At 36.6% G+C, this 12,943-nt stretch overlaps 1 protein-coding gene across 4 annotated transcripts in view; it reads left to right on the top strand.

Moving 5' to 3' along the window:
* THSD7A (thrombospondin type 1 domain containing 7A) overlaps positions 1 to 4,167 on the top strand; it is a 204,333-nt gene extending 200,166 nt beyond the window's left edge. For all 4 annotated transcript variants that reach the window (XM_085310555.1, XM_085310558.1, XM_085310556.1 and 1 more), the window contains one exon: positions 488 to 4,167. In XM_085310555.1, the coding sequence (XP_085166681.1) occupies positions 488 to 572 (85 nt within the window). In that variant the 3' untranslated portion in view covers positions 573 to 4,167. The remainder of the gene's footprint in view (positions 1 to 487) is intronic.
* The last annotated feature ends 8,776 nt before the right edge of the window (positions 4,168 to 12,943 follow it).

Below are 12,943 nucleotides of genomic sequence, written 5' to 3'. Positions count from 1 at the left end.
TGATTATAATGTCTAAAATTAACCTTAGTCATTTTAGCAAGTATAATGAGATACATTAATGAAAAGGATACTACCCAAGATGGAACTCTGATGAGGAAACCCTTGATGTGTCAAGAGAGGTTAAGACCGAAGTTACATAATTAAGGAAAAAAAGTTTGTTATTTTGATACACTGTATTCCACTGTAGGTCCTAGTTTTTTCTGAAAACAAATGATCTTGCAAGATTATCCATCTCCTGCCAAGGATTTCATCAGTCACATCAGTACCATAACAGTCCCTTTCTCAACAATTTAGCTTTGAATTGGTGTTGCTTTGGGTTGTTAAAGAGAGAATTACAGATAAAAGTGAAGCTTTTAGGCATATAGCTTGAACCCAACCAACAATCAAATGCATTAGTTTAAACAACAGTTTTTCATTTAAGAATGAAATCCATACCTTTTATGTTACTATTTTATTGCTGTATTTACAAATTATCTTATTATTGCAGCAAAAAGCCAAAGAAGCCCCAGCGAAGGCAGAACAACCGACTGAAACCATTAACCTTGGCTTATGATGGAGATGCAGATATGTAAAATATAACTTCCCATGGTGACAAATGGAATCTAAATTGTTGGATCGAAATCAGAACATATCCAAAGCCACAAGGATTTGCTATGGAGTGGATTAAGTGTTTTGACTTTTTTCCTTTTTGTAACTGCACCGTAGATAAGGATGGATTTAATAATGCCTAAGGATATTCAAGGTATTACTGCTTTTCTTTAGACCATCAACACTGAGAATTCTGGCAGAATCACTTTGACAGACACTGCAGTTGGAGATATTTGCGGTCTTTTCTCAATCTTACAGAACTATGAGCACCACGTCCGTCTCCAGAATGCTGTAGCTGATGTAGTTTTGAAAGCCCCTGCAACATTAACCAAGTATAATCAGTTCAGCATGAAGAGTTTGTACCAAGCTGTCTATGACTCTTTATATTCAAGCATAAYGTAAATACTCAGCTGAACCATATGTATTACTCTGTCAGATTATATACTTGTTAAAGAGCATTTTAGTACTTAGGAAAATATTAACTTTTAACTGAGATTAACCCACTGAGCAAATTCAACAGTTTGGCAATTGATAACTCATGTTAATCTGCATTTCAGAGGGCAATGACTCACTTGCAAAATTCTGTTCTGTTATCACTCCAAAGTGTAAATGCCTCAGCTATACATCGAGAAGGGAAGCATTCTCAAATTCAGTATTTTCTAGAGATTCCTGTCTGGAAAAATACTACCCGTTGTAAATGTTACAATACGTTTCTACTTTCTCTAACTCAAACTGTTGCCTGCATCTTTTTTGCTACATGTAAGGCAAATTTTTGCACTATATTAGTGCAGCATGATATGCACTTAACTAGTATTGCCATAGAAACTGCCTCTGTTCAGAAAGGATGATGTATCTTGTGCAAGGAGTGTCAAGGAGACAGGTCGTAAATCCTGAAGAGAGTAGAGTTCAGTTTGGACTGGGCTTGGATGGGATCGGCTAACAACGTGTACTGTATACACTGTTTCTCATCACTGTGGCCATTTGTAGTCTATATCATGGCAGTAATACAAGTGTCTAGTTTCTTGCCCCATCTACCTATACAAATATAGATTGTCCTGCTGGTTTCTAATTGTACTTTGAAGGCTGTTTATGACTAGATTTTTTATATTTATTAACTTTGTTAAAAAAAAAGAAAAAGAAAAAGTGGTTGCCCTCTAATCTTGAGTGACATATTTATCTGAAAAGGTATTCTGATTGTTGGTTCAACTAAAAGAAAAGCTTTTTGCTATTTTTGTTTCACTAGTGAAAGTATTTTCACTGTGGCTGACAGTGCAAAGCTCAGAACCCTTTTGTCTTTTCTAGTTAAGATAATTGGATAGACTCTTTACTTTTAATTGTTCTGCTCAACTCTTGGGTGTACTAGCAAGTAAAGAATAAGATCAGTACTTCTGCCATTTTAATAGTCGTAACTTTTTTAAAAAACTCTGGCAGTATAAAAGCTCACTGTTAACTTCTTCCATGCTTGTGGCTCGTTGGTGTTACGCTTCCACCGAGAAGCGCGTCGACTTGCCGTTGTATCCGCCTGTTACGAACAGGATTCATGGCCTGAGAAGAGTTATTCTCGCAAAACGGCTTCTACATTTAAGTGACTGTGCCACTACTAAGCAATACAATTACAAAAGTTCATCAGGCAACCTCTCAAAAATAATTGTTATGTAAAGTTCAGTATTAGGTTCTCAGGTCTTTTATATAACCTAAACCATTTCTGCCTATTCATCACAATATTTGCTCAAGAAGCACCAGTTTTTGCACATTAAAGAAAACGGTAGCTTTTGCAAACTTTGGCCCACTGTAACCAATGTAATCAATGTAATCCACTGTAATCAATGACAAGACTCTCATTGACATTAGTGAGTTACATCAGTCCTTAAAAATATCTAACCTTGTTCCATGTAAAATAATTCTTAGAATCAATGTGCATTTTGCATAATGTTAAGAGAGATTGTGGTCCTAATTTAACCTAATTAATTTATATTACCAGTGTGGTGTTACAGCATAAGGAAAATGATCTTCTTCCGCTGCGGTGGTATTCACCTGAATGGAAATGATAAGCAAAGGGAAAAAATAGTAATAAGCTTTTATACAGATTAAATTTCTCACTTTATACCTTGATTCTGCAATGGCTGGTGAAGTGCCATGGTCCCTCACTGCAGCAGTGATTCATTCATATATGTGTTGCAGCGCTGGGGGCTTCAGTCTGGCATCACTCTGTAAAGATCTGGAGGGGAAAAAAAAACTTTGAAGTTTTTGAGTAGGAAACAGCAAAAACCTAGCTGATTCCTATTTGATCAGATGTATGAAAAAATAAGGTGGAGAAGTTTAAAGTTTCTAAAAATCATATATGTCATGGCGAAATCATGATTTCTGTACTTTGAAAAGTCTGATTCTGTGTTGTCCAATATTGTTGGACTGATATCAGTTGAGGGAACAAGGTTTCTTTCATTGGTAACAAATCATCATTATTTATTACACTGGCAGGTCTTGGACACTCTTGTCTAGTTCTTGCCTTGAAGATTATTATGCCCTAAATGTCAGAATTTCATGACTTGAGGGTTATTAAGGTATACCATCTCCTGTTTCTCGCTGTGTAAAAGTGACAAATGAAGAAAAGGATAAAAGTTTAAGAATGTTTGGCCTTTGCAATCCATGCAAGTCTTTTAATATGTATTACAATTTATAGCTGGTCAGTGAATTGTGGAGGTGCACATCCATGTCATACTCATGCTGCATCTAAAATCTAGAGTGCATTTTTTAAAAACAAAGTGCACAGAAATTTGAAGCCAGAATGGCTTCTGTCTTTAACAAGAAAAGATTATTAGGCTATAAGGAGGGCTGATGTAGTATGTAAAGCTAAAAGTTGCAAAGGTGATTAAGCCTTTTAGCATTGAAACAATAATAAATAATAGGGTAAGTATTGGTATAGAATGAAAAGTTTTTGCTTTAAAAATCAGAGTGCTTCTTCAAATCCAGTGCCTAAAGCAGCCACTACTGTAGATTGTTAGTTTGTGAAAGTAACGTTTCCAGTGATCAAATAAACCATGCAGAAAATAGCAAAGTAGGCATTTTCCTGTTGATGTGGTGGTTTGTAATTCCCTTTTTAAATCTGTAGTTTCTAGATGACTGTGTCTGCTTTGAGTCCTGGAGCAGTTCCTTTTCAAAGCTTTAGTGCTCCTGCACAAGCTTGTTTATATTTGGTATAAAGCGCCAATTTTGAAACTCCCTTCCTCCTGCCAAAATGTAAAGTCCATTTTCCAATATAACAATCTGAAGAGACCAATTTTAAAATTCTGTGTATAAATCACTGTAAAATATACCTTGAGTGAAATGGAAATCTGTCTTTTTACCTTTATGTAAATTGTGCTCACCCAAAGTTAAGAGTTTATTTTGCCTAACTTAATTTACTTGAATATTTATTTTGTAGAACAAGGAGGCAGCTGTCTGAGGAATGTTTACCTTTCTTTTGTTAATGTTAATTTGTAAATTGTGTAATGCATTTTTATTTTTTAAATTATGTATATTTCTTTTTTTAATGCACAAAATGTTTACGTACAACTACTGCAAATTTGTGTATATTGTCACCAAGCTTTATTCAGTTAATACAGTGATGTGAAAATGTAACAAGTCTTACATTTTCATATGGGTTATTTTTACATAACTGATGTATTGCTGACAATAAATATAAACACAAAATCATTTCATGTCTCTGTTTTTAGCTGAGGTAGTGTAGTGCTCTGGATAGAGTAACAAAAGCCAGGTCCCTCGAATATGATCACCCTTTAAATACTCTCTTTTTGTGAAAGAAATTAGGAAAATTACTCTTTTAAAAATTTAATATATCTCTTTGAGAAATGTGTGATGGTAACTGTCAAAGCCCATTCCTGCAGTTCTCGTTGACATAAAAGTTATCAGTGCATATTTACTCGATGTATAAATAATTTAATAAATAAATTGTAAAACAGATTCTCTTCCTTAATTACCATTTTTAGGTCAGGAACAACAAACCATTTGTTGAGGATAGGGGGTAGATCTCAGTTTCGCTAAAAGACAGCTGTTGATTTCCATGAAGCTGAATCTGTTCCTATACAAAAAGGGGCAGAGAATAAAATCTGCCCTTCAACCTCTCAAATATGCAAATATACCCAATAAAATTGTCATTTACATCCCAGTTGTTTTAGTATTCTTCAATACTAGCAGAATTCTACAAGCGGTAAAAAAAATACTTGAAAGATGAAAATTAAAATTCCCTTTAAAACTCCATGGAAAAGAATTATCTATTGTATGCTAATTCAGTGAAAAAAAATCCCTAATATTAGGACTTCAGYGTTAGTTGAAAGACTTAATGGCTTAAAGACTGGAAAATGCCTTCTTTATTAGAAAATGTACTGAAAAATTGTGTTCTACTAATATAAGTGTAATGAAAGGAGATAAATACAGAGGTAACTCAAAAGAAGGTCAGAGGCCATGTAGATATTTTAACCTCCTGGTAATGTAAAGTTTYGTAGTATGAACACTACACAGTTATTCAGCCGAAACAGTGAGGAGCTTGAGCAGCTATTCAGAAATTGTCTGGCATCACTAATCACAATTTGGCCACAAGGTTCAAGCTGGTTCAGCCTGGAGAAAAGACAACTAGGAGGGGGACATAATTGCAGTCCTTCACTGCCAAACGTGGAGGGAGGGTCTGGAGAAGATGGCACCAATCTCTTCTCAGAGGCACAGGCAGCCAAAGAACAAGGGGCCACAAGCGCAGGCTGCCCTAAGGGAAATTCCAGCTGGGCTTCAGGAGAGAAACAAATTTGTCAAGTGAGTGGTCAAGCGCTGGAGCAGGCAGCCCAGCAAGGCTGCAACATCTCTGCATATGGAGAGTCTTGAGTTCAACACCAGAGCAACCTGATCCAATGTCAAAGGCTGCCTTGGTTTTCCTAGGAGGTTTGACTTCCCTAGATCCCTTCCGATCTAAATTTTATCTATGATTTTATGATGAATTATTTATAGATGTTCTGGCATTGTCTTCTGTGCTAACGGTTGGCCATTCAATAAAATGCTTTTTTCATAATGTGTTGAGAGGGAAGCTTAGCACCACTGGATGGATGTGGAGCTGCTAGTTTAAATACTACAGTCCTTGTGGCAACTACTTACAGCTTCCAAAAGCCTATGCTTAGCTTGCTCCTGCTTTCTGACACTGTTGTCTTTTGAAGTCAGATGTGTCATATTGCTGCATCTGAATAGTCTTGAGATTACTTGCAGGCAGATCATTCATCTCCTTGACAAACAAAATTGGTGCTAGATATGATTCATTCAGTTTCTTATCAATAACTGCTTGAAATCATGTTTCTAGCCAAAACTAAGCTATTTAGATAACTTGTTGACCAACAAACTGGTATATTAGATATTTCTGCCACACCAATAATTCAATTTACTTTGGAGGGTAAGAGGAAGAGTTTGGTCACAAGTGCTCTTACATTTATAACTAAAGACACTCAAGGCAATCATTTGATGTCTCTTCTGAGCATCACTTGCTGTCAGATTCAGTATTGCAGCACTGCTTAAAAGAGGTGTCAAAGAGTAGGTGGCACACACTTGGCTTGAGGTCTTGGAAGATGTTTGTTATGATCCCAGTGCGGAGGCAGGCTGCCATCATGTTGCCTCATCATTGCTTCCTCAAGCATTCAGCTGTCTTGGCTTTTGCTGAGAAATGGAGAATGGTTTCTGGTTAGCAGCTGCTAATACTTTTCTATTTCTGGCTATTTGACTGTCAATATTTAATACAGTTTATTTTCACGTGCTTGAAATGGCCTTCCTACCTGTCCCTGAAGTATTTTTCAATCTGAAGGTTACTATATTTTTCATAGTCTTCATCTCATTAGGGTGTCTTTTGACAGTAAAATGAGGGGGTTTCCCTTTAGCAAAAATAGGAGTGTTTTCTGCAGAAAGTACTACAGAGTGAGTGCACAAATGCTAGTAATAGATGTTAGTCTGATTGAACCCCCTTTTCCAAACAGCTTGTAAGCAGTTTCAGTGAAGTTTGAGTGGTGACCATTATGGGGATCATCTTTCCCTAAACCTGTAGCTATAATAACTAGAGTAATGATCATGCTATTAAACCACTTCTTAGAAATCTTTTTCAGTCATGTCATTGAAATTATTTTCAAGGTACTTTACAGAAGCAATGCAGTCTCACAGATTTTAAATTAATCATCTGAGCTGTGAAGACAAAGTTATTTTTTGGCACACTAATGTTTACAATCATCATCTAAGAGCATATGGGGTAAATAATGACGTGAAGTTTGGATAAGGGGATAAAAAGTCTATTTTTTCCCTTTTCTTAACAATAATAAAAACAAACAAAATGCCTACCTGTACGCATCAATCTGTGACTTCAGCCTCATCTATGAATTCTCAGCAGCACTATTCCTTGAGATGCATATATGCAAACAGAAATATAATTTGAAGCCATGATTAGAATTTAGTTAACTGTTCTGGGGATGCATATTCACCATTTGTGGACTGTCCAGTATTAACAGATAATGTTTAATGTACTGCCTCAGAAAGCCCCCAAAGAAAACCCCAAAACTCATCCCAAACTAATTTACACTACCTGAACTCACAGAAAGAATATCAAATACATACAGAAAAAAAAAAAGTAAGGGTGCAAGTACCATATTATATCTTGCTTCTGTACCCTAGACCTGATTCTCTTAACTTTCTTCCTATACCCCTGTTGTGTCTTGGAGCAGATGGCAGGTTTCATCCTTACCTAGAACTTTTCTGATTTGCACTGATTACTGTCATAGCCTTAATTCTATTTTTATGTGGCTACTCACGCTTAAGACAACAATAGTTACCAAGTGACAACTTACAGATATTTCAAGGCTTGCCACGAATGCAAAAATATGCATACTTAAAATGTGATTTAGAGACCAGACTCCTTTGTTTCATCTCATCATTCAACCAAAAGTGCAGAAATGTATGTGGAAACCTTCAAGACAGCTAATTCTGCATACTTCAGGTTCAATCACCTCTTTCTATTGCTTTTACATTAAACCTTTCTCTACTGCTCCCTTGTTATACTTGTTTTGTGTTAATTTGGTTGTAAATTCAAAGTAAGGGCTGTCTCTTCTGTGTGTGCAGTTTTACCAGAATGGAGAACTCCCTCTTTGGAAACCTGACTGTGATATGCTAATAAACAATGACTAACACAACTTTGCTCAGTATCTAGTATTCTTCCAAGAATTCTGGGAGAAGAGCTTGTTGGACTGGCTTGGAGTGGTCATCTGCTTGTGAAGTCCTAAAGAGTAAATCAACCAAAGAGGTCAACCAAAATCTCCGTCTCTGTGAGAATTCCATGGCAAGAGGATGTGTGTTTGCATTATTTCTGCGTATTACTCTAAACACGTGGATGATCTGTTCTTCTGTTACTTTTTCTATAAGCTATACCTGTAACTTAAAAATAGAGTATGTATGTTACACAAAAGGAAAGAAATTATGAGGACTCAGTTTGATTTTTTAACCAGCATAATCGACACATAATTCTTTAGGCAATTCTTTAGGCTTCATATTGCACTTCCTACTTCCTTAACACCTTAATATGATTACTATAATTTCTGATTGCATATTAAGCCAGAACAATATATCTCAGAAATTTGAGGTCTTGCAGGTAAAAGAAGTCGCAAAGGAAACAAAGGGTAAAGATTATTCTTCCTACCCTCAGTGTGTTGTTTTCTTCTTCAGTTATACACTAGTTTTACTGTATGGAAGTTAAATGATATCAAAGAGCTCTCATAGCGCTCTCTTCCTTTCTCCCACTCCTTCCCTAAGAATTAAGAGACTTGCCAGGACTGTGGATGATTCTTACTCTAAGACCAGGCAGAGAAATAATCACAAACAGAAAGATAACATTTACTTCATGTCRTGTGCTACAATTTATGCATAATTTAGCAAGTTAATCATAGTTACTCTGCAACACAGTTTAAGAGGATACAAAATGAGGAATGAGGAGATTTCAAATCTCTTCTTTTGTCAGAAAAGGATCCCACTCTACGCCCTGCCCTGGCCACTGAGAGGGAAGTTTGTTTTCCTCTGGACCAACCTCCCCTGTTCTTCTGATCTCAGTACGTTGCAGCATGACATAATACTCCAGAGTAGTTGCCTCCAGCATTTCTAAAAGATGACAAGACCTAAAATTCTACAACCATCTCCTTAAAAAGTGCGTGACTGTATCAAATTGAACTGCTCTGGCCACATTGCTGGGTTTGTGATGAGTAGCTGAAGACCCTGCAGTCCAGTGGGATAAGTTGCTCTGTGTTATGGCACCAAAGCTCTCCTGCAATGAGTAATAAGTCTTAGCTGCTTAATCATGGCTTCACAGCAGCCTGGGAGCAAAACGCATAGCTGCCTGAAGTAGACCATAGGAAATGTCTAGGAGATGATCCTTCTCAAGGATGTCAGCTCCCATCTCCAGGGCCAGAGGGGGAACAAGTATTTCCACTCAAGAATCTCAGCCACCAAATCACTCATCCAATTAAGTACCTAATTTCATCTCTTTTCCTGGGGAATAACAAGACTAAAACACTCCTCCTACTCTGAACTGAAGAGTAAKAATGTTCTGGCCCAAACCTGCTCCATTTCAACCAGAGCCCAGAGCCCATATTATGTGCATCACTAAGTGACTGACCAGGCCATGCAGGCTCTCTCTTCTTGCCCTTAATGGATTTTCCTACAAGAATGAGTTTTTGTTGAAATTGTTCTTTTCAAAAAACAGGCTCAGTCAGGCACTGACCTGATAAGACTAGTTATTAATCCCTAAAGCATAAGCTGCTAGTTAGTTCACACTGGCCATGTAACCCACTGGCAAAAAAAACCCAGTATGTCCTGTGGAAAGCATGACTTCCAGGTTAGTCTGAAAAACTGAAAGAAAAATAAATTTTTTTACCAATTCAGTGTTAGCTGCTATTTTAAGCACTTTTTGCCACCATTGTCCTTGGAGCGCTGTATCACTCCCCAAGAACAGAGGATTCTGCAGCTCTGTTTGGTGAGTRGAAACTAGTGCCACAAGGTTTTGCTTAGAGAAGGAAAGGAAAAAAAAATAATTAGCCAGCAGTTTTGTAACTGCCTGAAGTTGGATTTAATGAACTGCAGCAAAAGCTTTCTGCAACATTAGAAACAGCAGCTGGAGCTAAACCCTACATTTCTGCCTTAAATGGCCTCCACTTACTAGCTGATGAGCAAAACATTAGTAGCAGTCGTTTGTTCAGTTTTACAGAAACATAAAATTAAGATTTGCCAGAACAAGCAGGAAGTCAATTGCTGGTGTCAAACCAGGTCTCTGGTCTCATGCCACAGTTATAGTGCTAAGAGAGCCAAAAGTCTAATCTCTTCAAAATTTCAGAGAGGCAAAATGTTGTTTATGTTACAGATTACTATGCTCCACCTCTGTTAATATGTTATCTTTGAAATTATGTCATCCTGAAGATGATAAGATTTCCATCCGCTGCTTTGGATTAATGAAATCACAGTAAAACGTATTTCTCCAGAATACTTCATGGCTCTAGTCAAAAAGCCTGACCACCCCTTACCAAAGATTGTCTTTGTGTTTAACAAATTTTTTATAATGTGTAAGGCTTTCCATTATTATTTAAGGCTATATATAAGGCTACAATAGCACTATAGAGAGACTAGTATTGTAGGCTAGCTATTATGTAATATTAGATAATAAGGAGATAATATGAATAATAGCATTTTAACATTATTTTATTTACATAGTATAATGCTTTTATGTCCTACTTAAGTAGCTGTCAATTATCATACAAAGCATTCTGAATATTTCCCACACTAACTATATTAAATTATGTATATAAGAAAGAAACATTCCTGTAATAAACCTGGAACTTTTTTCAGCAGAATAACTGGACAATTAAATAAATACTAATTATATTACAAAGCAGAAAGTACTAAAAAAAAAAAAAAAAAGGCCCTCAAAATCACTGAATGCAAATTTCCAGCTTTTGATTCTCACTGCTTCTTAAAAACAAAAAAAATCTTCCATCCCATTCTACACATTGATTAAAAACTGGGCCTTTGCATCAAACAGTATGGATTTCCATGAACTTGACAGAAATGTCAAAAATGTTAAAAATATACAAGAATATATCATATACGCTAACAAGCTACTCTTTAGATAATAGATGATAGAAGACACTCCAGTAATAAACCAACATTTTAGTCTGATAGCAATAATGCTTCAGTGTTTTGGGCAATTATTGTGGACTGCTGTGTCTCTTAAGACCATAAGACCACTCAAGGTGTAGATGACAAAATGTCTGGCTCAGATAATAGGTTGATCCCACAGTCTTTTATCAATTACCATATAATGGTTAAGGACAAGGAAGAGAATTCATCCAYTGTATTGTTTCTTGTTGAATGTTTTGCACAATCCTGTGCCTTTCTTCATATTTCCATAGCCCTTCCCCCAAAACAAAACGAAACAAAAAAAAAAACTATACTTTTGTCCTGCTGTCATCAATGTACATATTTCACTGTCAACCACGTGACTGAGTTGCATTCCCTCAAGTCCTGAAAGTCCTCTGATCTAGCTGCTAAGAGGATCGTCAGCAGCAGAGTGCAAGCTGGGGTAGCAGGAGGAGTTCCTCTAAGTAGGAAATGGGTCTAGGAGGATCTAAACAGTTTGTGTTCCTAGAAGCTTGAAATAACTTGTATTAGTTCTGCTGGTGCGGTGACAATCAACAAAGCAAGTCAGTGTGGACCCAGGATCATATATGCCAATCCTCAGTGTAAAACTAGTCTGAATGCCTCTATCCAGCACTGTGCAACACCATGCAGGCACCTACCATCTCCTAAAGTCTTTGGGTATCATTGTAAATTGACAAATAGAAGGCTCCCACATATAACTAACTAATTTTTTTAAATAATAATAAGATGGCATCTATGTGAAAAAATGGAATTTGACTGAAGAGTGATCTTTTTCAGTATCAGCATTGGATTTGGAACTGCTTTGTGGCATCTGGAGAGCCTGCTGCCATATTATTCCAATTCTTGGAAATCAGAGTAGTTCAAGATGATTTCTTAGTTGAAAAAAATTACATATAAACTCAGTCATAAATCACACAGGAGGTAGTAAGTTCTATACTTATTATATCTGCAGGACATGGTAAAAACTAGGTGGACCAGAAAGAAAACAAAACAAAGCATGCATTAAGAATGCTGGAAGCCAAGTTTAATGAACTATTTTACTGAAAGCAGTAGCTTGTTTAGATTACAATGACTGGCTGAGTGTGAGAGATTGCCAATGCGTAACACAGAAAAAAAAAACCACTTGGAAGTGTGTCTTTATGCTAAAACCAGAAGGGCTTTTAAAGAGTATCTTCTTGTTGATTTAAATTCTGCATATAGTAAATGTTCATATATGAAGCACAGTGATGGTCTAGAAAGATTTTTAAAATGTATCTCTCTGGAAGATGCTTCATAAACCACTCAATGATTGAGATATCAGAAACAGCAGTGGAGAGCTCTGTGTAGCTACAGAGAAAGAGGATGGAGAACAGGAGAGGGTATGTTACTGGCTGATCCAGAAAGGAAGGCTTTGATTTCTGAGCGTATATGCATACGGATTGGTAAGGCAGGAATCTATGGAGCTCCTTTATATTTGCGTATGGAGGACAAAAACGACAATATGATGATAATGATGCCAGAGACAGGGCAAACATCAGATGTRTTCAGCTACAGCTGATGGAGCAAAAGGAGGATTGGACTATTAAGCATTTAATAACTATTAAGAATTTAATAATCATGCTTTCACTTTCCTCTTTGGCTAACCAGAAAGCACCTGAGAACTGCTGCTAACTCTGCGGTCCCCACCTATTCTCTCATAGCAGAGATCATGAAAGACCAGTAAACCTGCAAATATAGCAAGAGGGAAAAGTTATTTCTCCTAAATCTCCACCCAAAACCAAAACCAAAACACCTAAGGAACGCACAGTTTTATCTTTCTCTCTTTGGGATACTATGTGGAGAAGAATGTAATGAAAGAAAAAAGAATTCAACAAGGCCATTATACATAGGAGATATTTAAAGTATTTACATAAGTAATGCTCTTATCCAGATCAAGATGGCAGATGAGGTGTCACAAGGATAACCAAATGAACTAATCTTGTGCACTTAACAAGGCAATGATCTGGAAAAATGTTAATAAGAACTTTCTAATGACAAAATAAAATATTGAGTGAGCAAATGTGGAGAGCCCATTGGCTAACTGAAGAAAGTAGTAACGTTCTGAGTAAAAAGAAATTCTGAACAAAGTGTCAGGAATGAATAAAACGTCACTAGGATTCACTGTGAA

This window comes from Rhea americana, unplaced genomic scaffold (genome assembly GCF_003343005.1).
Source record: "Rhea americana isolate MKP2758 unplaced genomic scaffold, rheAme1 scaffold_32, whole genome shotgun sequence".
Lineage (NCBI taxonomy): Eukaryota > Metazoa > Chordata > Aves > Rheiformes > Rheidae > Rhea > Rhea americana.
This window is presented reverse-complemented; position numbering and strand designations above follow the sequence as displayed.